This window comes from Lacerta agilis, chromosome Z (genome assembly GCF_009819535.1).
Source record: "Lacerta agilis isolate rLacAgi1 chromosome Z, rLacAgi1.pri, whole genome shotgun sequence".
In the NCBI taxonomy this organism is placed as follows: Eukaryota; Metazoa; Chordata; class Lepidosauria; order Squamata; family Lacertidae; genus Lacerta; species Lacerta agilis.
Window position 1 is genome coordinate 13,048,248 of NC_046331.1, and position 26,854 is coordinate 13,075,101.

Below are 26,854 nucleotides of genomic sequence, written 5' to 3' on the forward strand. Positions count from 1 at the left end.
CTATTAATGCTACTTTCTTTAAATTATTATTATTTAGTAGTTAACCCTTCACAGAGCTAGCTACATTTCCTAGCATCCTTAACAAACTACAGTTCCCAATATTCTCTTTTTTGTAGCAGGAGTCATGTGATGTGAAGGTGTCCAGTAGGCTATGTGGACTTTCCTCAGGCAGTCGGGCCACGCAGGCTCCATCACTGCCAGCCTCAGCAGCCATCTTAGCTGCCAGTCAATTAGGAACTAACCTAACATCGAAATCTCAACAAAGCTGGAGGAATGAAAAGCCCGATTGTCTCCTCTCCTAACCTATCTTTCACCCCTCCCCACCTTAACACCTTAATTCCTGTGCGGGGGAGGGGGGAAGGGGAGGGATATTTGGATTGCTTTGGTTAGCAAATTAGGGGCATGCAAAGCAATCCCTGCAGGGTTCTTCCAGGAGGGGCTGTGTGTGTATGTGTGTGGGTTGCGCATGTTTGTGTATTCTTCCTTCCAGCTGTCTTCAGCCAACAGATCTTGGGCTGATTATGAGCAGGAAGAGCAAAAATGTGCAATCTCCAGAAAGGTGAAAGCATTTTGGGGGAAGGGGAGGACATGGGAAGCTGCCTTATAGGCCTACTAAGGAAGGCCAACATCCCTTTAGCTCAGTTATGTCAACTCTGATGGGCAGCTACTCCCCAGTGTTTCAGACAAGGGGTCTCCTCTAGCCTTACCTGGAAATGCCATCAGGGATTAGAAATGCCTGGGCCTTCTGCATGTAAAGAAGGTGCTCTGCTCTAGTCCTGGATAAATAACTGATTTAAATAGGAAGCCTTTTACCGACTCAAATCAATGGTAGAGCTACTCAATCATGTCTACACTGACTGGCAGCTGCTCTCCCGAGTTTCAGACAGGGGTCTCCTCTAGCCCTACCCAGAGATGCTGGGGATTGAACCAGGGACCTTCTGCATGCAAATCAGATGCTCAACAACCCCTTAGCTATCTGGGCCCTTATGCTGAGTCAAGCCAGTGGTGCATATAGGTGTGACGGCAGCCCAGGAGAGGGCCTTCTCTGTGGCAGCCCCTCAGTTGTTGGACTCCCTCCCCACAGAGGTGAATCTTGCAAGCTCACTATGCAGCTTTTGGGGAATGCTGAGGACACACCTCTTTACCACAGGCTTTGACACCTGTGTGTTTTCAGAATACGCCCTATTCCTGTGACTTCAATCAGCTTTAACTGCTTTTAACGTTTAATGTTATATTGTTGTAACCTACCCTGGGACCTCCTGGTGAAGATTCGTTTGTTATAATGTTTCATTATTGTCAACACTATCAGCAGCTCTACAGGGTTTCAGCTAGGGGTGTCTCTCTTAGCTAGGGATGTAGGAACTGGGAAAATAATCAATTCTGTTCACAGTTCACAATTATTTCTGTAAGTGGGGGGGTACCATGTACGCCACCTTGAGCTCCTTGCACAACAGATGAGATATAAATGCATAGTAATAAGTAGTAGTAGTAGCAGCTATAATTCATAATAAAGTAAAAAAGACATTGAGAGTGGAGCCTCAAATCTGGCTCTTAATTTCCTGGCAGCTAATGGAAATAGAGAAACGTTCAAGGTAGCATGATTTTCCTTCTCCAACAGCATAACAAACAATTCTCCCCCACCCCGTGACTAAACTCAGTTATTTTTCACAAGGATAAATTTCAAGGGAGAATTTAACTCTCTGAAACAACAGATATTTGCCTGAGGCTCCGCACTCCTGTTACGTTCATCATCTACCTTCTCCTTGTATTCTCATCAGGAACACAGGAAGTGATGGGAATACAAGGCGGATGTGGCCAATAAATTTGAAGGGTGCTTGTTAGAAGTCAAGGGTCCTCAGATGACAGCTACTGGGTCAGATATGACCTACAAAGTTCTGTGCAATGCAGTCTTACTTCAGTATTGTCTGCACTGACTGGCAGCAGCTCTCCACAATTTCAGACAAGGGGCATTCCCAGACCTACCTGGAGATGCTAGGGATTAAACCTGGGACCTTCTGCATGAAAAGCAGGTGCTCTATCACTACACAACAGCCCTTCCCCTAAAATGAGCTAAGGTTCCAGGCCTCATGATTCTGAATTAAAGGCTGATTGAAATAGGAACACAGGAAGCTGCTTTTTACAGTGTCAAAGCATTGGGTCCGTTTAGCTTGGTACTGTCTGTACTGACAGACTGGCTGTCAGGATTGAATCTGGTGGGGATTGAACCTGGGACTTCGGCGCTCAATGTACGACACTGTTGCTGATTTGCAGCCCTTCCCCAACATCCCAGGAAGCTTTTTGTAGATGTAACTGCAATGGCCTTGCAAACCCCAGGTAAATCTGTAAATATCCATAAAAAGCAAATCAGACACCTGGCTTCTCTCCTATCTTGGGAAAGAAAAGGCCTTGTGTCAATGACATTTCCATCACTATCAGTTATTTACATTACCTGGCTAGCCATGAGGCTGAATTACATAGCCCTGCTTTTGAATCTGTGTATCCTGAAACATTCTCCCTCCCCACCTCTTCCTGTTTTTATTCCCCCAGCCTCTCCTTCCATTCTGACTCATTTTGAGTGGCAGCAAGAAAACTTAGGGAGTCGTGACTTCTGTTTTAAAACATCCAAGTCCAGGCCTCTCCTTCTGACCCATGAGGTTGTCCCAAGTCATGCCTCTCAGGTGGCCTCAGTGTTGTTATAAGAATTTAAGGTCTCAAATATATAAATTAAATGTACAGTACAAGGCAAACATGTACATGAATACATAAACCACATGTCTGAAACAGTACAGGAAGACAGTCCTGAAACCATTTTGACTCTCCCAAACTGACCAGATGTTTCTCTGCAAGGAGGGAGAAATTGAAAAAACCTCCCCATTATCTCTGTGTTCACAAATCCTGCCTTAAGGGCACATTTAAGGTGTGAACAGGGTGAACCTGTGACTTGGATTCAGGAATTAAGTACAGTAGTTATAATAACAAGCTAAAGGTAAAGGGACCCCTGACCATTGGGTCCAGTCGTGGATGACTCTGGGGTTGCGGCGCTCATCTTGCGTTACTGGCCAAGGGAGCCGGCATACAGCTTCTGCGTCATGTGGCTAGCATGACTAAGCTGCTTCTGGCAAACCAGAGCAGCGCACAGAAACACCGCTTACCTTCCCGCTGGAGTGCTACCTATTTATCTACTTGGACTTTGACGTGCTTTCAAACTGCTAGGTTGGCAGGAGCAGGAACTGAGCAACGGGAGCTCACCCCATCATGGGGATTCAAACCACTGACCTTCTGATCGGCAAACCCTAGGCTCAGTGGTTTAACCCACAGGGCCACCCACGTCCCTATAATAACAAAAGAGTGGCCAAAACCCGGATAATGCAATCAGGTAACCTGCCAGACAGGAGATAAACAACAAACTCAGGATTCTGTTTTAGACCACACCTTTTGTGATGTATGTATGATGTTTCTGGGGGTGGTGTAGAGTTTGAGGGTGAGCAATTTTAAAAAGTCTATGGGCAAGCACACCTTTGATCTGGGTTCCTCCTCTTTCCTGCTTGTGGTGAGTGGGGACCCTGTTGCAACAGTTTAATAAAGATAAGGCTTACTAGCTGCTTTGCTTCTCAATATTCTCTGTTATTTTCTCCTACTGATAGGGAACCCACTTAAGGACTCTATACAGGCTCTTGGATACCCCATAAAGGAAAAGGGGCAGATTTTGTTTATAACAGCTTGCCTCACAGGACAAATGGGGGCGACCTGCCCCCTGGGGCCACAGGTTCCCCACTCCTATAACTAGAGATAGTCATTTATTTTTATTTATAAAACACTCTCTTTGAAAGCTATATTTATCTCCTCTTACCCTTATCTGAGAGTAAGTCTGTTTACCACCCCCAGCTCACCTGAATGTATGCTGTTTGGTAGAAGAATGTGGAATGAAAGTTATTGCAGACCCTCCAACTGTCCCTATTTTCCAGGGAGGGACCCGGGTGTATAGAAGCCATCCCAGTTTCTGACTTGATCCTGGAATGTTCTGTTTTTCATTAGGATATCCCTATTTCCATCGGAGAGATGTTGGAGGATCTGGTGGGATGTTTTTATATATGTTGGAAGCCAACTAGAGTGGCTGGGACAACACCCCTATTTTCTTCAGAGAAATGTTGGAGAGTATGTTATTGGCCTTTGTGTGGAGTGACAGCCAAGATCATAGGAGCCAACTCCTAGGGGCCGAGGTCCCTTCACCCCCCCATAAATTATTTGAGAGAACCAGCCCCCCCAAAGGTAATGGGCCATGGTTTGTGCGTGCACCACAACTTGTGATCAATTCTGATTACCTGCCACCCCCATTATTTTATTCAAGTTGGCACCCACATGGCCTCTCTCCACCCTGAGAACTAATGTGGGAGTATCTGCAGTACCCCAAGAGAGAGATAGGGTGAGGCACTTGGAAGTTTGAAGATTGAGTTTTTGGTCCAAACTCTTGGAAATCAATGCATCATGCGGTTGATTTCTATACTTTTTACTTCTGTGTTAGGTGTTATTCTCTCTCCTGTTTAATTCTAAGCTGTTTAGTTAGGTTGGTTTTACTGTATTATTTTATACACACTTGTATGGATTGATTTTTTTTAAAGAATGCATTTTTTTAAAAAAAATGCACTTATTGATATTATGTATTTAGTTCATAAAGTTATGAACTTATAAAAGAAAACCTCAAAGCAGTTTACAAAAAAGGATAAAACAATAGAATTATCACTAAGAAAATAATTTAAGACACTCAAAAAGTTAAAATAACAATAGACTGAAAACAGATTAAATCTCGCATCATGTTTCTAAACATCCAGGTGGACTTGTCTAAACATCGTTTTTCGCAGGTGCCAAAAGAGAGTGCAGTGCAGGCGCTTGCCTGGTATCAATAGGGAGAGCTCCAAAGTGTAGGTGCTGCCAGAGTAAACGATTTATTAGAAATGTGGAATGGGTAGTATGTGGCACCTGTAATAGTGGTGATTCCACTGATCAAAGCATTCTAGTGAACACATGATAAGACGATCTCATAGGTTGTTTCTAATATATATTTTGAATTGTTATACTTGTTCAGCTGGTATGTTGTGTTCCACCTTGGGCACAATTTTGTGGGAAAGTGGAGTACAAATAAACAGATGATAATTATATTAGTGGCATGGGGAGTTGGGGGGTGTCTGAATACTCCCAAACAGAGAACAGAGAACCTCAACGCAAAGGTTTGTGCTCCAGTAACAGTGTGCTCTTGGGTGCTGTGTAAGGCATCTTTGCTAAAAACACCAGGGGTGGCAGAGAGAATCTAATGCATGATTCATTCAGAACAGTATATACAATAAGATAAGCATAAATACATATTGACAGTGTTCTCTGAGAAGGCAGATGAGGTTTTGCTTGGGGGGGCAACAGGGAGGGGCTCAATCTTAGCCATTATGCTCTTCTTTTTTTGCAAATCTTCTTCATGCAGCATATCAGTGTTCCATGCTTAAAGTGGTTTTAACTGATGTTCCTTCTCCCTAGGGCATCATGGGCACTGTAGTCCTGCTGGGGAAGACTAGTAGGAAATGCCCTACTCTCAGTAACCTACATTTCCTAGGATTCTTTGGAGGAAGCCATGACAGTTCAGCAGATAAAAAAATTATCCCAGAAGGGCCTTAGCTCAGTGACAGAGCACTTGTTTTGCAGGCAAATTATATATGGAACAGGCTTAGGCTCCATCTGCACTGTACATTTAAAGCTGTATCATACAGCTTTCAACTTTCATTGCCTCTCCAAAGAAATTATGGGAACTGTAGCTTGTTAAGGGTGCAAGAGCACTTGGGAGATCCATTTTCCATTCCCAGAGCTACAGTTTCCAGAATGGTTGAACAACCAATCCCTCTTAACTTTGGGAATTGTTGCTCTGTTAAGGGAATAGGGGAGCCTGCTAACTACTGTGCACCCTTAACAAACCACACTTCCCAGGATTATTTGGGGGAAGAATTCCCAGAGTGGTTTAACAACTAATCTGCATTCCAGGAGAACTATGGGAATTGTAGTTCTGTGAAAGGAATGGGGAGTCTCCAAATTACTCTCAGTCTCCTTAGCAAACGACAGTTTCCTAGAAGCCGTGGTACGAGACAGCTTTAAACGTACATTGCAGAGGGGGGCCTCAAACCAAGTCAGGCTGTTGAGCTGTCTAGCTCAGTACTGTCTTCATTGACTGGCCTCCCTGGAAGGAGAAGAAAATCTACAGCTGGGGAAAATTGAGCCTAAGCAATGGGCCCTCTGGAGGAGAATAATGCTGCTCTTCCTTGTGGTCCTTCATTCTCTCTCTCTCTTGAGAACAGGAGGAAATTCATCTTGGGCACACTCTCCTTTCTCCGCAAGGATCTCTCCTGATGTCAGCCATCTCCCCTTAGCTGAACTCAGAAGGCTGCTTTCCTCCTTCTCACTTGAGGCTATGCTGACTTTCCCGGTGTCGCCGCAGATCCACCTTGCGCTGGAAGCCCTTGCCGCAGAGCTCACAGCTAAACGGCTTGAACCCAGTGTGCTTGCGGCTGTGTGTAATGAGGTTGGAGCTCTGGCTGAAGGCTTTGCCACAGACCTGGCATTTGTGTGGCTTCTCCCCTGGATGGCAAAGGGGAGATGACAAGAAGTAAGAACATATCAGCAGCTCTAATTAGTCATATGATCTTAGCAGCTCAAATAGTAATTGTAACTCAATGGAAAAGAGCCCAAAGTCTTACACTGGATGCTTGGTATTATTTACCTTGGAATATACCAGTAGCTGTAATGGATAAAATTATTTTTGACAAGGACACTCCCAAAACTCCACAGGTGCCCACTGGCCTAAGAGGTTTGGTGACTCACTACAGGGCCCCTGGGAAGCCAGTTGCTCTTACATCCCAGGAATAACTTCAAGGCAAGGGAGAGACCAAACTGGCTTCTCTCCTGGATGGCAAAGAAAGGAGGTCAAAAGGAATTACTATATGTATCCATTACGTCACCAACATGGCACCCAGGGGCCCCAATGTACCTTCCAGTACCTGTGGAAGTGGGTTCAAATCCCAACTTCACCATGAAGCTCACTGGGTCATCTATTACTTTGCCTCAACCTAAACCTGCCTTACAGGGTTGTTGTGAACATAAACTGGGGAGGGGAGAAACCATGAATGCCACTTGGAGCTCCTTGGAGGAAAGGTGGGTCTATACATATAATAATAAACAAGTAAAAAAACAAGTATTTCACCTGCATGTGCAATAGACACATGCTGCAATAGACACATGCGTGAAATAGGCTGAACCAGCATCTCCCCATCCCACCAGCAGGTAGGGCACTCCTCTCACCTGTGTGGATGTAGGTGTGTTTTTTCATGTCTGACTTCTGGTGGAAGCGTTTCCCGCAGTACTGGCAGGGGTACGGCCTTGTGTCTGAGTGGATCAGCAGGTGGGTGGAGAGGGTGGAAGAGCGTTTGAAAGTCTTCCCACACATTTTGCATGCAAAGCTTTTCTCCTGTAACAACAAGATCAAGAAATCGATAGACCAAAAGTCAGGCCAGTTGTCCAGAGATGGGAAACACCAACCCTAGAAATCATGCAAGTGAATACAAAGCAGCATTTGCTATTGTTGGGGTTGTTTTAGTCTGCAAAACCTAAGTAAATGTTTATGTTATTTCCAGTACAGTATTGTCTTCCAGGTTTTCTTCAGGTTGAAATTGATCACATAACTAATGACATAATTAATTTTGTTTGTTTCAGTGAATAGTGACTAGCGAGAGAATGACAATGTACTGTAGGTACTTTTTTGCAGGGGGAAAAAAGCAGGGAAGAGGTGACATGATAGAGGTTTAATGTTCAGGACAGAAAAAAGGAAGAACTTCTTCGCACAGCTCATAGTTAAAACTATGGAATTTTCTCCCACAGGTGGTAGAGATGGCCACCAGCTAGATGGCTTTAAAAGAGGTTTGGATAAATTCATGAATGATGACCACAGGAGGGGAGAGGGCTCTTGTGCTTGAATCCTGCTTGTGGGCTTACCACTGGGGTCTCTGGTTAGCCACTGTAAGAAAAGGATGCTGAGCTAGATGGGCTATTGGCCTGATCCAACAGGGGATTATTGTGTTCTTATGTTCTAGGTTTTCATAGAAGCCGAACAGTAGCAGAATGGAAACAGATCTGATTGTGAGAGACACGGGACAGGATGGATATCACTTCCTCCTCTCACTCCTGACCTGAGAGTGAATGTTGGTGTGTTGCTCCAGACTCACAGCGTGCCCAAACGTTTTGCCGCAGATGTCACAAGCAAAGGGTCGTGTGCCGCTGTGGGATCGTCGGACGTGGACCTCCAGACCATGGGGGGTAGAAAATATCTGAGAGGCAAAGAGATGTTTTTAGAACTGTGGCAGTTCAGTCTGTCTAATGTTCTGCTTTTCTACCTCTCCTTCTCATGGAGCAGGCTTTCCCCAACATGGTTCCAGCCCCGCCCCATTGATGTTTTGGACAAGTCTCATTAGCCTATAGCAGGAGGCAAAGGGTTAAAGCCCCTTCCCATCCACCATACCAAGTTCCCACTCTAGATTAGACCTCATTTACACCTGCATATATATATACAGCATGAATTATTATGCTTCATCTAGGTTATCATGGCAGCTGGGTCCATGAAGACTGATGCTGCCTGCTTGCTTCCTATCTGGTCAGCCTGTAGATTGGTAAATGAGCAATTTTTTTCAATTATGTAAAACAAACAACAACAACAAACCACCCTTGTGGAATTCCCTCCTTACAATGAAATAGGCCCTTATCTTTGTTCTCTCATGAGAGAGGGGAATGCCTTTTCTTAGATCAGGATGGGGAACTTTTGGTCTTCCAAATGCCCAGCTTCAAACCTTTCTAGCTCAGATGGTCATTAGATGAGCTGGGAACAGGAAATGTGATCCTGAGCTTAGTTATTTCCTCCTCCTTCCCAATTCATTTTCCTTTTGTGCCATGTCTTTTTAGATAAATGATCGGCAAGTCTCCGTGGGAGCCTCTCTTGGCCGAATGGTGGGAGAAAAATATTTAAATAAGCTCCCAGCAGGTATGGCCAAGGATGATGGGAGTTGTAATCCAACATCAGAAGGGTCACAGATTTCTCACCAATCGTCCACGGGGAACTCACCTTGTTACAGATCACACAGTGGTATGTCTCCATGTCTGGTGAGAATCTCAGGCTGTAGTCAAGGGGTGGCTCTGAGGCTGGGAGGAGGTGGCTCTCATACAGGCTAACGGAACGTTCCAGAAGGGTAGAAGAGATTGGCCTGTAGCTGTATGGAGGACGGAAGGCACTCCAAGCAAAATTGGGCTTGTAAAAGGTGGCCCCACTTTCAACCGAGCCACTGTCTTTGGATTTCAGAGCTTGGACAGGCATCTCTGAGGTGAAATAGGATGAATCAGATTATCAGCCTGTTTGTAATTTACTTTTTTTTTCAACCATCCAGGGCTCTGGGGAGCCTTTTTCAGCCCTAGGGCCACATTCCCTTCTCAGCAACCTTCCTGGGGCCACATTCCCTTCTAGGCAGCCTTCCCGGGGCCACATGCCAGTGGCAAGCATGGCTTGAGGCGAAAGTGGATGGAGCCATACGTGCAGTGCTTTTTTCCTGGGAGTACACATACCCCTAAACATTTCGTGAATCTTTGTACTTTTGTCCATTTACTGTATTTACTTTTCCCAATTTGAACTTTAAAATGGTCATTTTCTTGAGTCAAAATGAGAGTACCGCTAAACTTTTTTTTAATAGAAAAAAGCACTGCATACATGTAAATTTTATCTTTGTAGAGCAAAGAAGCACACACACCCTCTCCATCCTCCACTGAGGCATACAAGGGCACGTTCCAGCCAGGGAAAAACACTCGAGGTACAAAACAAGGGCTTAAATCAGCAGGACAGAAAGACTGTTTTAAACTCATTTCCCCAACCATACTACTTCCTACATATCCTAAAAGCAATGGTGCAAATTTGACCACTGGGCGATGCTGATGTACAGCTAAACAGAGCATCACATACCTGTACACCTATTCATTCTGACCCCCAGGCTTTGTTTTGTAGCTCAGTGGGGCTTTCTCCCAGGCAAGTGAGTACAGGACCACAGCCTAAGTATGTGAATATTGGAAGCTGCACCCTGGACTTGCAGGGAAGACAAGGGGCACAGGAACACTCTATCTGGCAAGTTCAGCACTTTCTCTTCTCAGACCTTTCCACCCAAGCTGAACTGGGAACTTGACCCTGAGCTTGGTTATTTCCTCCTCCCAATCAGTTTTCCTTTTGTGCCGTGTCTTTTTAAATAGTGATCTGGCTGCTGGTCTGGAAGCCTCTTTTGATCTCTCTCTCTCTCTCTCTCACACACACACACACACACTCACACACACTTTATTTTAAACAAACAAACAAAAGCACTGATTCTTACCCAGCCTGTTTCAGATTAAGTGCTGTGACCCGCAGCTGCTCACCTGATATTGGAGGTCCTGACACTGTTCTGATTATACTCTGGGCAGGGAGGACATACTCTTCTTTGACTCCTTTGGGCTCATTTCCATCTTTTGGAGCAGGGCATTGTGGGCAACCAGTGCTGAGGGCCTCGCTCTCCTTGTGGCTGTTGTGGCCATGAATAACTGTGATCAGAATGCAGACAATAGTTTTATTTATTAAACTCGAGACCATCTGCATGGGAAGCAGATGCTCTGCTGCTAAGCTACAATCTTTAGCAGCTGGGGCAACCCAGTCAGATGGGCGGCATATAAATAATAATTATTGTTATTACTATTACTGTTACTATTATTGGAAGGTGATCCACAAATCAAACAAATAAATATAGTGTCACTATGATTAAACATTGGAGGCTTTTGCATAACCAGCGTGGTTCCTAGACGACCCAGAGTTGTCTGACCCACCTGCAGTAGAGGGCACAGCTGTTGCTGGGTCCCATTTCGGCACCAGGAGACCGTCATCCACAACTCGGTACTGATGATAAGAGTGTGCCTTCTTACTCTTCACTAAGAAAGACCTTGGCATTTTCCTGTTCACCTGGGGAGAACAGATCCAGAAAGATAGGAGAAAACATTGTAAAACCAGAATTACATATCATCATCATCATCATCATCATGTGTTATTTTCTTTAAAAATGTTTAGGGGTAGTCTCATTTTCCTACTGATAGTGAAATACTGCCCCTCAATGAGGCCAAACTAAGATTCACAAAATGCTTAGAGGTATGTGTACCCCTGTGTGTCCCGTCCCCCCCGAAAATAGCACTGATATAATTAAAATCACATGTGTGGGTGACAGAGTGGTCTCTGATGCATAACATTATGGAATGCAAATTTTATTTGCTGCTGCTGCTGCTGCTGCTGCTGCTAATGTTGCCTCCCATCTGCTCCACCTGAACTCATGAAAAACCAACCCTGGGAAAAAGAACTAGCCTGGGGACAATGCAAGCCTGCAACTTGAACATGTGTGCAATAGCACTTTCCTCTCCTGCGATTGATTCCTAGTAACTTTAATTCAGAGGCATGATGGCTCTGACAGAGGCAGTAAAACATAGCCACTGTGGCTAGTCTGATGCTCGTTTAATAATAATAATAATAATAATAATAATAATAATAATAATAATAATATATTTATACCCCACCCATCTGGCTGGGTTTCCCTAGCCACTCTGGGCAGCTCCCAATCAAATATTAAAAAACAATACAGCATTAAACATTAAAAACTTCCCTAAACAGGGCTGCCTTCAGATGTCTTTTAAAAGTAGGATAGTTGCTTATTTCCTTGATATCTGATGGGAGGGCGTTCCACAGGGCAGCCATCCAAGTGAATGCCCATCTCTGCCTTCTGTGGGAGCAGGTTCTACAGTCTAACTATGTACAGCATGAAGAAAGACTTTCTTTTATCTGTTCTAAATCCGCCCACATTCAGCTTCTTTGGGTGTCCCTGCATTCCTAGTGTTATGAGAGAGGGAGAAAAACTTTTCTCTATCCACTTTCTCCATGCCATGCATATTTTTATAAACTTTTATCGTGTCACCTGTTACTCGCCTTTCCTCCAAACTAGAGAGTCCCAATTGCTGCAATATTTCCTCACAGAGGAGTGCCCTTCCTGAACATTTTCCAACTCTGCAACATCCTTTATGAGAAAAGTCACAGAATAATGAGACTTATTACTAAGGGAGTGATTAATTCTTTACAGGAATCTCTGTGCAAAGAGCCAAATAACAGTACATGAGCCACAAATTTAGGCACAAGAGATTATTGTCTATTGAAAACTTCAGGAATTATTCCTAATTTTGCATCCGTACATATACATTAGGCATATGCAAAGTTTATACAAATCTCTGCCCTCTTTTCTGGAGTGCCAAATGTCCTCCCTGGACACTGCATAGCTCTTATTTCCCACATACTTCATAAAATATGCGCAAGCAAATCTCTTCTCCCCCCACTCCACCCAGCTGCCTTTGTGGTAAGTAACATAATCCATGGAAGAACCTCAGGGTAACATACTGGAAGGCAATCAAGTAGGCCTAGTCTCTCATTTGCATGGTTGTTTGCATTTTCTCCTCCAATTGCTCCGTTGAGTAACCGTACAAACAAATGTTATATTTTGCCTTGGGAAATATGTGCTCAATCCAGGCTCTCAGGATTCTCTCTGCTCCCACCACTCCTGTGTCCCAGGTCTGTTTAACTGTAAAGATATTTTAACTGCCCTCGGGTCAATATGGATTGTACCCAATTTAGACATCATGCACATTATACATTGAAAGCACTTTACACCTGTTCAGACACTCATGGCTTCTTCCCCAAAATGCTGGAAGCTGCAGTTTGTTAAGGGTGCTGAGAGTTGCTCAGAGGCCTGTATTCCCCCCCTCAGACCTAAAATTTTATAATTTACTACCGTAGAAAGAGGGGTTGGGAAAGGTAGCTCTGGGACAGGAAATGGGGACTTCTAGCAACTCTTAGAAAGTTAACAAACCAGCTCCCAGAAGCCATGACTGCTTAATTTGGCAATGTATGGTGTGAATATGCATTCTACTCCAGAGTAGACCCACTGGAATGAATAGACCTAAATCAGTCATGTCCATTAATTTCCATAGGTTTACTCTGAGTGGAATTGACATTTCATACAGCCCTACATTTTGAAACAGCCCCCAATCAGGTTAATTTTTGTTGGCGCTTTTAAAAAAAAAACAAAAAAAAAACACTTATTATATTTATAGCTCATATTTCATCCAAGGATCTTCCCCCCAACCCTTTCTTCCATTATACAACAATCTGGTCAGGTAGGTTAGGCTGAGACATGGTACTCAAAGGCACATTCTCGTCCTGTCTAGCAATTGGCCTAGCAACTCACAATTCTGGCTGTCCCCCACCCAAAGTGTGAGAAAGACGAGAAGCACAGATTGTGGGCGAGTGTGGTTTTTTGAGAGAGAAAAGATACTACAACATCATAGCACATAATTGAGAATTTATCGGTGACAGGAGGTCATCTATGGTATGATAAGCAACAAAATTTAGTGTTGCTAAGTCCTGGTTTGGCAGGAAAGGAGAGCAAGTGTGCTGGGAAGATTCAAGAACAATCAAAGAAACATTTAAACGTTTCAGTGTAGTATAGTATAGTATCAAAATAACTTTTTTATTTGCAGAATATGGATAGCTATTTCTTCAAAATGAGATACTGCAAGCTCACAACTCTTATTGAGTTTGTATACATACCAAGGTACAGTATATATGTAAGAGGCTCGTTTATAATTTTGGGAATGATTCATGTTCTTATGTAGCTGCATTGTTTTATACTTTCTGGATGCCGCATGATAATATTATAAAGTGTTCTATGTTATAAACCAATGTTATCTATGTTATAAATCAGGAGTTGTTTATTTTTGTTTTCCAATGTATTTCTTAGCCATAAAAAGGTGTGTCATGAACAAATAATTATTCTGAAAGTATGGCCCAGATAAAAAAGTTTGACATATAATAATAATAATAATAATAATAATAATAATAATAATAATAATAATAATAGAAGATTGCTTTTCACACATATGTCTCAAGGCTATTTACAGTCACATCATAAACAAGTTTTTAAAAATATTTAAAACTAAAATGGTTTTAAAAGCACTATGCACAAAACAACAACTGAAAGTAGAATTTATAACCAATATAAAATGAGCAGAGAGACTTTTTCTTTCTGCACTGAAGACCTCTGACTGAAAACTGTTCAGTGGGGGTTACTCACAGCTGTTGACTAAAGGAGTGCAGCCTTAATTCTCTTCCAAATTTATTTACAATAGGTTAGGGTTGCAATTCTTTACTTGCTTTACTGAGACTGTCAAAAGGGGTTGTTATTCCCAGTACCATCCTAGCAGTCCAGCATTGTTTCCCAATAATTCTGTAATTTGGCTTATAAAATCATAGAATTATAGAGTTGGAATGGACCAAGGGGATATGAAGTCCAACTCCTTGCAATGCTTTCCATAAATTATTTTGTTATTTCATGGTTTTTTCCCAAGCAGTAATTACTCAGGGATATTAGGTTATTTATTTAAATGAAGGATCAACCTTATTTCTCCTGTGCTAACAAGGCTTATCCCTGGCCAGGAAGATCTCGGGACAGTTGAGTAAAGTCCCAACTAAATTTATTGCATTTATATCCCACCTTTTTCTCCAATTTGCTCAAGGTAGCTGACACAGTTCTTCTCCCGCTCTTAATTTAATCCCCACAACAACCCTGTGAGGTAGGTTAGGCTGGGAGGCAGTGACTGACCCAAGGTCACACCTATTGAGCTTAATTGCTTAATTGGGATTTGAATCCTGGTCTCCCTCAGGTTCTACTTGGGATGCGGGTGGCGCTGTGGGTTAAACCACAGAGCCTAGGGCTTGCTGATCAGAAGGTCAGCGGTTCAAATCCCCGCGACGGGGTGAGCTCCCGTTGTTCGGTCCCAGCTCCTGCCAACCTAGCAGTTTGAAAGCACGTCAAAGTGCAAGTAGATAAATAGGTACCGCTCCAGCGGGAAGGTAAACGGTGTTTCCGTGCGCTGCTCTGGTTCACCAGAAGCGGCTTTGTCATGCTGGCCATATGACCCGGAAGCTGTATGCTGGCTCCCTCGGCCAGTAACGTGAGATGAGTGCCACAACCCCAGAGTCGGACACAACTGGACCTAATGGTCAGGGGTCCCTCCCAGGTTCTAGTCTGAAACTCTGTACTACACCAATTCTGTACACAGTGCAGACCCATTGAAATCTATGGCTTGGAACCTACTAAGTCCTCCTCAGAGTTACCTAAGTTAGTTGTGCTCATTAATGTCAATAGGTCTCCTCCTGAGTAGGATTGAAGGTAGATTTAACCCAGTGTAGAATTATAGAATCATAGAATTGTAGAGTAACCCCGCTTACCTGGGAGTCAGCCTCATTGAATTTGGTATTTATTTAATGTCACAAGATTTACACACCTCTTGATTGTAATAAAATCTCAAAGCAGTTGAGAAGAAGAATAAAATAATATAATTACCAGTAAAAAAGAGAGATTACATTAAAAACAGGTTAAGCTAAAAAAAAACAACAACCCACCTAGATTAAGATACATGTCAGCTTTCTACATGTCTGAATAGGCTTGCCCAAACAAAAATGTTTTAATGCAGGTTCTTTCCAGAGTACAGTGAAGGCACCTACCTGAGGTCAGCTGGCAGGGTGTTCCAAAGTGTAGGTGTAGCCACACAAGAGTATTGAATTCCTACAAGTGTGGAATGAGTATTATACGGCATCTGTAACAGTGCCAGTTCTGCAGATCGAAGCAGTTGAGTGGGCATATATGGGGTAAAGTCATCTTGCAGGTAAACTGGTTCCAAGTTGTTCTGAGTTTTATATACCCAATGGCAACACCTTGAACTTGGCCTGGTATCAAATTGGCAACCAGTGTAGGTCTCTGAGCAGAGGTGTTATATGCTGAGAGGGTCTTGGCAATTGCGCTGCGGCTTTCTGCAGTAATTGCAGCTTCCAAATCCAATGATAGGGAAGCCCTGCATGGCCCTACTGAACTCAGTGGGGCTTTTTTCTGAGAAGACATGGTTAAGATTACACTGCCAGTTACTTAATTCCATAGGTTTAAATGGGGTCTGCTCTGAGATCCCATTTAGCTCTCACCCGTAACTTAACCCCCCCACACACACACAATATAGTAACTTCTGTCTGCGACCCTCTTCCAGCACAGCTTTTCAAAAGATTTGGTTTCTATTACGTCAATACAATACTAGCTCTTAGAAGTGAACTGTAGGTCATACTCAGTGTTGGTCCTACTCAGAGTAGATCCATTGAAAAATAAGGACATGACTTAGGCCCGTTAATTTCAGGGGGCTACTTTGAGTAAAACTTTGGATACAATCCTTTTAAAAATTATTATTATTATTATTATTATTATTATTATTATTATTATTATTATTAATAGTGAAGGGGGGAAATCACCTGTTATTGCAGAATTGCTGGAAGCAGACTTGTTTTTTTCCTCAGGGACAATCCTCACAGTGAAGTTTCCTTCTCTATAACTTTTCCACAATCTTGTTGCCAGCTGAAGTTAGACACATCTCCCTCTTTCTTCCTCTGTTTCCCCTTCTTCACTTTACCTCATTCCCCTCCCTGATTTTTCAATCTGATTACTCATGTCAAAATCTGGTGGTGAACCAGGCAGCCAATGAGGAACTAAACCTCTTGACAGCATTTGCTTATCAAAACCTCCCAGGCTTCATAAACTTGAAGAGAATATTGTGTTGCTCAAGTCCCAGAAGTGACACCCTTTCACAGACGGTTGGTGACTTTTTATTTGGCAGAGTGTTCTTTCGAGATACTGATTTTTTAGAAATTGCAAAGGAAAATATAATTTGCCCAAACATACACAACTGAAAAACATGCTGGGCTTTGTGAAGGAAAAGTAGGATTGCTATTTTTTCACTTAGGTCATTTATGCTAAACTCATGTCAGTCATGATGAATTTATTGGGTGGCTTTACGAAATCCATCCATTTCCTCAGACTCCACCCCCACCCCATAACTGGCAATGTGGGGAATTATAATAATACTCCGCTGCCTTGCAAAGCTGTTAGGTTACTGAATAATAAGAATGTAATAAGAGCTCTGCTGGATCAGGCCACAATGGCCCATCTAGTCCAGCATCCTGTTCTCACAGTGGCCAGCCAGGCACCTGTAGGAAACTTGCAAGCAGGACAACAGCACTCTTCCCTCCTGTGGTTTCCAGCAACTGATATTCAGAAGATTGAAAGCAGAACATAGTCCTCATGGCTATCTGTCTAACATTCAGTTTCATTGAATATTCACAAATTCTGGTATTATGAAAGAGGGATGGATCAAGTGCTTTGAACTCTCTAAATGGGAAACACTCTAAGTGTCCAATTGTATCTAAATATTATTATTATTATTATTATTATTATTATTATTATTATTATTATTATTTTATTGGTCCCCCAAGCCACTCTGGGCAGCTTCCAACAAATATTAAAATACATTAAAATACAGACTTAAAGCCGCTCCTCGATGTCAAGGACCATTGTGCAAATTTGCTTGCGATCTTTTAAGAGGTGTTTGCATGCATAGCCATCAGGCAAATAAACAACTTTCCAAAATACATAGTAGATTTACTACTACTACTACAATTTATTTATATATTGCTTTTCAACACCCACAAGTCCCCCAAAGCAGTGAACTACATACAGTATTAAAACAACAAAATACAGAATGGAGTACAATAAAATGGCCTAACAGACCGATCATCGAGTACAACAATTTTAAAAGAACAAAACCACACATATAGGAGGGCCAAATAAAAAGCCCTCCCAGCTAAAAGTTAAATGGTGCTCCCACAAACTCCTATATCCCACTCCCAGGGCCTTGAAAGATAAAGCTGTTGCTTTGCTCTAGAACAGGGTGGTCCAACTTTTCATAGCAAGTGGGCTGCAAGAGTACTTTGACAGGGAACTTGCAGGCTGCCTTGTCACTTTAGGAATGAGACATTAAGTTCTGGCAGGGTCCTAGAGCCCTTCCACCTCCTTCCCAAACCCCAGTGCCTTGCTTACCTAGCTTTGGGAAGGCAGCACAAGGCTGGGAGGGCTGGTGGAGGACATTAAATGTTGCCAAGGGTTGCCAAAAAAGGCCCTGAGTTCTGTGCATTGGACCACCCTGTCCTAGAAGTTTATTGGGTGTGGATCAAAAGGGGCTTATGCCTGAAACCGCCCCCCCTTCCATTTATTGCCTGTTGTAGAGATGCTTTGTTTTCAAGTCACATTTTGACACACCAGAGAGGGGGTGGAGATGTCTTCACCCAATACACATTACTTGATTGTTTCCAAACACCTGCGGACCCCCCCTCCCCAAATTCTTATTCAACAAAGCTGTCATCTGGGCATGTACAATGAGTGTCTGAAATGTACACACCTCAATATTCAACTGTGGTCTTTGTGACAACTTGTTAAACTTCCGCAGAGAACAAGCATTGCAAAAAGGGCAGCAGACTGTGTAAGGAGAATGTGTAAAATTTATTTGAGATATGCACATCCCACAAGGCCTGTGGTGGGAGTTATAAATAACTCAGAGAATGTAAAAAAAAAAAAAAAGTGCAGTGAGTATGTGTAGATTCCCCAACATTTGGTGGAGATTATGCATATTGACTGGGAAATGTGCACAATTCCTCCTTCATGGACAGATTATGTGCAGATTCTCCATGAGGCCTAGCAAATGTGCACAGGAGCCAGTTGTTGTGCACATTAACCACTCAGCTTGGATTCTCAAATCATGTTGAACTGTGTCTTTGGATTCACATGGTTAATTCTGAAATTTTGTATCTCAGATATCAGCCATGCAGTTCAGGCCTCTACATTTCCAAGGGTAGTCCTCTATTTCAGGGTTGGGGAAACTGTGGCAGAGATTATACAAGCTGTGGTCCACTGACAGCAGGATTCCCCATTCTTGCTGTCATTGAAGTTGTCCTGTATTTGAAGAGCTGGTTGGTCAAAGTCCATTTTTAAAGATTAAAAAACATAAGAAAGGGCCTTGAAGTTGCAATTTAGCAGTTAGCACCTTGACAGGCACACAGACCATCTGCTCACAGTCTTCCCTTTTTGAAAAATTATAGTAATGCTTTTTCAAATTATAGGAAGCATTTCTAAATTTGTATTGATGCATGTAAATGAGCATGTGTATCCTTTTTTGTTTTGTTTTTTAGATGATTCTCAAGTGTCCACCACCCTAGTTTTGGCATGTCTATCTAAACATTGTGCCAATGCAAAGATACCTGTTTCCCCATTAGATGTAGTGGGCACAGCTGGAGAGCAAGGAGGGGAATGAGCTATTTTGTTCCCCACTATGTATGGAGAAGTGATCAAGAACTGAACTGGGTTGCAGTTGGATCTGAAGCTGTCTTGCAGTGATATTATCCACTGCTGCTGCTTCAGCGCCTTATGGTTTGCAGCTCCCCCATATTGGATTTGAAGAAGAGTTTGGATTTGATATCCCGCTTTTCACTACCCGAAGGAGTCTCAAAGCGGCTAACATTCTCCTTTCCCTTCCTCCCCCACAACAAACACTCTGTGAGGTGAGTGGGGCTGAGAGACTTCAAAGAAGTGTGACTAGCCCAAGGTCACCCAGCAGCTGCATGTGGAGGAGTGGAGACACAAACCCAGTTCCCCAGATTACGAGTCTACCGCTCTTAACCACTACACCACACTGGCTCACCCTCCCAATGCTTTCAAGTCAACAGATGAGGCCCTCCTTGTGGTTCCTACAAGGGATGGTATTAGGACTCCACCATGTGCCCAATCCAGCAGGTTCCAGACAGTAGAGGATGAACCTCCCTTCTGCAGGCATTGAATATGCACCCAATTTAACAGGGTTCTTTTCTATGTGTCAACTAAAGGCAGTTGAGCTACAGTCTGCTTTCCCTTGCCAGTGTACAGAAAGGAACATGCTTTATGCTTCCTGATTGTGCATTAACAATTGTGTCTCCACCATATTACATCATGTGTGGGGCAGATAAGCAGGGTTGGGGGTGGCCTAATGGGCCAAATTTGAACCTCTGGTTGTGATCTTCTTTTGAGGCAAGTTGGGCCAATAAGCCAAAGGTTCCCCAACATTCTTTTGTGTGGTTGGCACGATACCTATTTTTCAAAAGGCATTTGGAGGAGGACCAGGGACCTGATTGCTGCTATCTGTCATTTCCATTCATCTTTTTTTTTCTTGTGCATTTTTAATGGACTGTGTGATTTTGTGGCTTTTATGGATTCTTATTGACTTGTTTTTATTGCAAGCATCCCAGTGGCCTGTACAAAGGATGGCGTATAAATCATGTAAGTAAATATATAAATTCCAACATGCCTTTTAAAATGACACCTCAACAGCTTGGTGATCAATGGCTACTGATTCTGATGACTATGTTCTCCCTCTGCTGTTGGAGACTGTGTGCTTCTGAATACTGTACAGTCTCCAACATACTGGAATACAGTACTGGAATCTGCCAAGTGAATGAGTGCTGCTTTAATCAGGTCCTCCTAATGGCCACTGTGAGAACGTGATATTGCATTAGATGGGCCTTTGGTGTGATCTAGCATGGCTGCTCTTTTATTCTTACACCATCCACTGAGCCTGTTTATTTGTGATGATCACTTCTAGAGGCCCTGCTATGTGGCGGTGTGGTACTGGCCATCAGCCTTGATGGCTGTAAAAGGAGATTAAATAAATTCATGGAGAATAAGGCTATCAGTGGGTGTGTTCTACCTCCACTGAGTTGTTGAAGGGACCCCTGACCATTAGGTCCAGTCGCAGACGACTCTGGGGTTGCAGTGCTCATCTTGCTTTATTGGCCGAGGAAGCCGGCATTCAGCTTCTGGGTCATGTGGCCAGCATGACTAAGCCGCTTCTGGTAAACCAGAACAGCGCACGGAAACGCCGTTTACCTTCCCGCCAGAGAGGTACCTATTTATCTACTTGCACTTTCGAACTGCTATGTTGGCAGGAACAGGGACCGAGCAATGGGAGCTCACCCCGTCGCGGGGATTCAAAGCCCTAGGCTCAGTGGTTTAGACTACAGTGCCACCCATGTCCCCCACAAAAAAGTGTCACCCCCCCCAAAAAAAAGTGAGAGAAAGAGAAATTTCTTGTCAATATTCTAATTTGGGGCAAGTATTATTTGGTGAGAGGATCCCAACAAAGATTTAAAATCACAAAACATGCAGCTAAACATGAAAATATAGGCTGTTAGGCCTTTACAATATGCCCCTCCAAAATGTCCCCTTAAAAGGTTTATTTCCAAAGTTTCCCTCTTTCCCCAGCATAGGAAAAGACCACACTTTTAGTAAATTAAAAATGCTTTACTTACAAATGCTCCAAAGGTCGAATTCATGTGCTTCAGAAAGCAGAACAAGCAGTAAAACTTGGCTTACTTATAAAGTGGCAAATGTTCCTAAATAATTGGTATAGGAACCAAAGAATGGCTAATGAGAGCCATACAGTTGAGCTGGAACTACCAGCTCAAACCTCTTCACATGTTGAGTTTCTCTAGTCCAGAGGATGAACAATTGGCTAGATGACCCATTTCCTCCCAAGGTAAAGGAAGTGGGCATAGCTAAGCCAGGCAGGGCAGCTTATTCTATGGTATTAACCCCTTCATGCATTAATTGGACAAGCATGTTGGTTGTATGAGGCTGATTATCCCACATAGTGTTGGAGGACGTTTGCCTCTGAATAATAGTTGCTCAGGTCCTGCTTGTGGGCAACCCTTAGGCAGCTGGTTGGCCACTATGGCAACAGGATGCTGGGCTGGATGGACCATGTCGGAATACGCTGCGTGGATCCGCTAAAAGATCCGCGGTTATTCGTTTATTTTAGTGGGTTTTGAGAACTACTTTTGGTATCCTTACGCGTGAAAGCGAAAGTGAAAGTAAGAATGAATAGTTTGGTTTGCCAATAAGATTAATCCGCCTTTAATTTGTAGTTCCGGTAATGTTTGAAGTTATCAATGAACGTTAAACCTGCTTCCCGCCTTTTTGGAGGGCAGCAACAGTGGTTTTATTGGTTAAAGTATTGATCGTGATGTCATACCTGTTCCCTAATAAAAGGCTGAGGCTCCCCGCTTAGGCACGTTCTTTTACTTTTGTTCAGTTGAAGTTCAGGTTTAGTTTAAGGGTTTTGGGAGCGGGCTGGATGGGTTAGATGGGTTTTTCTTTTAGTTAGGTTTAGCTCGCGGAAGATCTATTCGGTTTAGTTTTAGTTAGGCTTTTAGGTTTAGCCTAGGGCTAGATTTGCGGAAGATATTTCGGTTTAGCATTATTTAGGTTAATATCGCGGAAGATTGGGCGCGCAGGGACTGAGAGCTTAGGGAAACTTAGCTTAGGGCAAGAAGACGAGCCTACGCGGGTTTTGCTAAAGCCACTAAAGATATAACCGGTGTCTGTCGTCCTTTGGGGAAAAGGGTAAAAGGTTTAAAGATTTTTTTTGACTTTAACCTAAACTCAGATAACGTCCTTGGTTTGGTTTTTCCAGTTCAGATTCAGGGTATCCACTAATTTTCGAGGCATTTATCAGTTTTTGAGGCAACCTTTTAGTTTTGAGGCATTCATCCACTCACGCACCTTCGGAGTCATTTTCCGTCTTACTCAGCTTCCTTCAGATTGTGAGACTTGGCCGGCGCCCGTGCTCATAAGCACGCGGAACGCTGGCCGCTTTTCCCCCGCTACTGGTACCTCGTGCGTGGGCAGCCTAAGCTTGCGCACGAGGAGCTCCAGCACCGAACCCCGACAGGACCACTGACTTCATCTAGAAGATTCTTCTTATATTCTCAATACATTACCTCTGTTAACCAAAAACATATTTGAAGGTGGTAGAAGGTGAAAAATCCTGGGGGGTGGGGATGCCACGTGTTGCTTCAGGCAATGGAACATTTTCATATAAACTACTTACATAACCACAAAGGAGCCACAGAGGTAGCCATCTCCCTTCCATGGCATCTGGTCATCAGCAGTATGCTGCTCCTTAATAAGGAGGTTCAGTTCTTAACTGTCATGATGAATAGCCATTCTTAGACTCCTTTCAGCTTTGATTTCCACTGCCTCAAAAGAAGATCAAAACCAACACAATTCTTAACAGAAATTAAAGACGTGATGCCACCAGTTGCTTCTACAGTATGTGATATAATTTATTTTATACTGAGGATCAGGCTGGTTTGGAGGATCAAGAGAGTGGAGATTCTACATTTCTCTCCTGCAATGAACATACAAACTTATAAGAATTTGTTTGCAAGCTTATCTCCTTCATTGTGCTGCAACCTAATTTTACATGGTGAGGGAGGTAGGGAAGAGGAATTGGGAAGGAAGATGACATGGTGTGGATTATTTTGTTTACAGAACCTCCTTGCACCTCAAGTATGGTTTCAATTTTCCCTTTGAAATTTAGATCAAACAATGCTGTCAGCATAAATCCATTTCTCCTGAAGATCATGCATTTGCAAATATGCAGCCAGCTTTGGGTTCACGTTGTTGTGATTTCTCTCCCCACCCCCTACCCCAATTCTGGACCTCACTGCTACTGCCTTGGGATTTAAAATCTAGCTTTTCTGGAATATAGATCAAAAGCTTGTCTCAGTTCATGGATGCATCACTGTTTGCCTGATCTGTAGTCTGCAGTGGGTCCCATCAAATGGGTGACAAAAGCTTATGAAAACTACTCAGTAAGTGTGAATGAACACAACTGAAATTGTGAGCAGGTTTGGTCACCTACCACTTTTGGCAGTGAAAGCTTGTGTTTGTCTCATAGCCGTCTGTTCTTCCCTCTTTTTGGCCTTCTTTCCATGGAATTCACAACAGTGGTACTCCAACTCTGAAATGCCCACCCCCTCATTGGGCAGAGGCAGTTCCATTGTTAATATTTAGCTATAATGTTAGCAGCAGTCAAATGAAATATTGTTTTGTTGCATTTTTGTTCATTCATTTGGAAAATTTATATCCTGACTTTTGACTGAATGATCCTTTACAGTAGATTGTGGCACAACATGCACATGCATTGCACATATGTTGTTCCTTGCTCTGGGGCTTTGTGAATAATAAAGAACAGATTCTAAATAATTTAATTATGGGGGGGCAACTGCCCATTGTAACAATAATGATAGGATGGGTAATCAGGTAACAAAAAAACAACTGCAAAATAAATTAATTAATTAGCTGGGGCAATTAGAATAAGATCTATTATTTGGTTATTGATGTAAACCTCCAGAATGTATTTTGAATAGTTAAGTTTTTACCTCCATCTTCAGTGCATTTTTTATTGCTATGGCTAGTGGCTCATGCAAATAAAGATTCTTCTGATTCTGATGACAGGATGGGAATACAGTGGTGCCCCGCTAGACGAATGACTCGCTAGACGAAAAACTCGCTAGACGAAGGCATTCGTCTAGCGGGAGGCTGCCCCGCTAGACGAAAAAGTCTATGGGGCTGCCTCGCAAGACGAAAATTTTTCGTCTTTTTTTTTCGTCTAGCGAAAGCGCGGCTGTCATTGCCGCTTCGCGAGACGAAAAACCCGCTAGACGAAAATTTTCGCAGAACGAATTATTTTCGTCTAGCGGGGCACCACTGTAATGGCTCCCTTAGGCTCAAAGTACACATTTCTCCATGACATTTTTAAACACACACAACACTTGACTTTCAACCTTATAATTAATTTAAGACATAACTACAAGTAAAAGATAGCATTCCATATGCTAGCAAAAAAAAAGCCAACCATAGACTAAAGGATTAATAATCTATGTATATATCAGGGAAATGTAAAGGGAGGAATTTGCCCAAATAAATAAGCATTTGTGCTTTTGCCTGTATGGTCTTCTAGGGAGTTCTTTGAAATAAATGCTAGCCTGATCCCTGGAACAGCAGCTTTGTGGCTTTGCACCAACCCATTTATTAATAGCACCTCATCAAAAATTAGCAACATTTAAATAGCAAAAAGTGACAAAGTTTTGTCAGCTGATGGCATGCTGAAGAAAACAGGCAGTTGATATTGTGACAGTTACATGAAAGGCTGCAATCAGTATCAATGTCAAAGGGATACAATGATGGTTCTCTGCATTGCAACATGTCTGGTATAATCAGGAGGTTTCTGTGTCAGGTAGCAAAGGGAAAGCACAACAAAAAAAATTTAAGCGGGGAGGAGGAATGGGAAGGGAAGAAGAGGAATGTTTGAAGGGAAGGAATCATGGAAGGATGGGAGCTCAGTGGGAGAGCACATGCATTCCTTGCAAATGACCTGAGGTTCAATGACCAGCATCTCATAAGAACACAAAAAGAGCCTGCTAGACCAGGTCAAAGGCCTACCTAGTCTAGCATCCTGTTTTCACAGGGGCCATCCAAGTGCCTATGGGAAACCCACAACCAGGACCTGAGTGCAACAGTATTCTTTGCTCCTGCGATTCCATTCAAAAGCTGTGGACGTAGAACATGGCTAGTAATAACTGATACAAGCTTATCCTCCATAAATTTGTCTAACCTTCTTTTAAAGCCATTTAAGTTTATACATGTCACTACCTTTTGATTGTGTTGGGAGAGATTCCTGCCTAAAACTCTGGAAAGTCCTTAAAGAGATAAAGAGACTTGGAGAACCACATTTGGCTCTCCACCCCTGATCTTGTGTGTGTGCAAGAGAGAGAGAGCGCATATGGTCACGTGAGCTATCTACCTACAGTACTGTAGTCCAGATATTGCTTTACCATTTCAGGAAGAACACAGTGAGGTCCTTTCTCCTGTTCTTCCTCCCAAAGCATTCCACTTAAGTGGCACAGAACCATTCTGGTTGCAAAGCGTTATGAGTCCTTTGAATGTACAGTGCCACAGGTATGCAAATTATAGTATCTGACAGTGCCAATATAGACAAGGATCTCTGTTTAAATAATAGTGTCCCTCCCCTTCACACGCCTTCCTAAAGCCTGGTTAATGTTGATTTAGTCAACAAACACAAACAAAGGAAGCTGTGCTGTACTCCACTGACAGCTGGATTGGGTGCATGCACCAGATAAATGCTACAATAAATAAATAAATAAATAAATAAATAAATAAATAAATAAATAAATAAATGCAACATAAATGCTACAATTCACAACGTAAGTGCAAGTGATAAGTTTTTTTGTTTTTTGTTTTTTATATTTGGTTTTTAATTTTTTGATATTTGATTTTTCTGATTTCTGATTTCTTGAAATTTGTTTTTTCTGATATTTGATTTTTCTGATTCCTTAATATTTGATTTTTTTGATAATTGATTTTTTCCTGATTTCTTGATATTTGATTTTCCGATATTTGATTTTTCTGATACTTGATTTTTTTTGATAATTGATTTTTCCTGATTTCCTGATTCATTGATATTTGATTTTTATTGATTTTTCTGATTTCTGATTTCTTGATATTTGATTTTCTGATATTCGATTTTTATGATTTCTTGATTTGAAATCAAATATCAAAAACTCATAACTCGGAAAAAACAAATATCAAGAAATCATAAATCATAAAAATCGAATATCAGAAAATCAAATATCAAGAAATCAGGAAATCAGGAAAAATCAATTATCAAAAAAATCAAGTATCAGAAAAATCAAATATCAGAAAATCAAATATCAAGAAATCAGGAAAAAATCAATTATCAAAAAAATCAAGTATCAGAGGATCAAATATCAAGAAATCAGAAATCAGAAAAATCAAAATCAGAAAAATCAAATTTCAAGAAATCAGAAATCAGAAAAATCAAATATCAAAAAATCAAATATTAAGGAATCAGAAAAATCAAATATCAGAAAAAACAAATTTCAAGAAATCAGAAA

The 26,854-nt window shown here is 42.3% G+C and overlaps 1 protein-coding gene across 1 annotated transcript; it reads right to left on the reverse strand.

Moving 5' to 3' along the window:
• Nucleotides 1-5,024: 5,024 nt before the first annotated feature.
• On the reverse strand, nt 5,025-16,758 carry GFI1B (growth factor independent 1B transcriptional repressor). The gene is made up of 7 exons (XM_033138018.1): nt 16,469-16,758; nt 10,912-11,044; nt 10,471-10,632; nt 9,143-9,393; nt 8,217-8,354; nt 7,333-7,498; nt 5,025-6,612 (listed from the first exon to the last, which is right to left on the reverse strand). Exons 2-7 carry the CDS (start codon nt 11,030-11,032, stop codon nt 6,434-6,436), a joined length of 1,017 nt encoding a protein of 338 aa, XP_032993909.1. The 5' UTR covers nt 11,033-11,044; nt 16,469-16,758; the 3' UTR covers nt 5,025-6,433.
• Nucleotides 16,759-26,854: the final 10,096 nt, after the last annotated feature.

Excerpts from the sequence above, each read along its gene's own strand:
- GFI1B (XM_033138018.1), bottom strand. The coding sequence starts at position 11,032 with ATGCCAAGGTCTTTCTTAGTGAAGAGTAAGAAGGCACACTCTTATCAT. Across the intron at positions 8,355-9,142 it reads ACTGTGTGATCTGTAACAAG|ATATTTTCTACCCCCCATGG; the intron begins GTGAGTTCCCCG and ends TTTGCCTCTCAG. Across the intron at positions 7,499-8,216 it reads ACACCAACATTCACTCTCAG|GAGAAAAGCTTTGCATGCAA; the intron begins GTCAGGAGTGAG and ends TTGTTGTTACAG.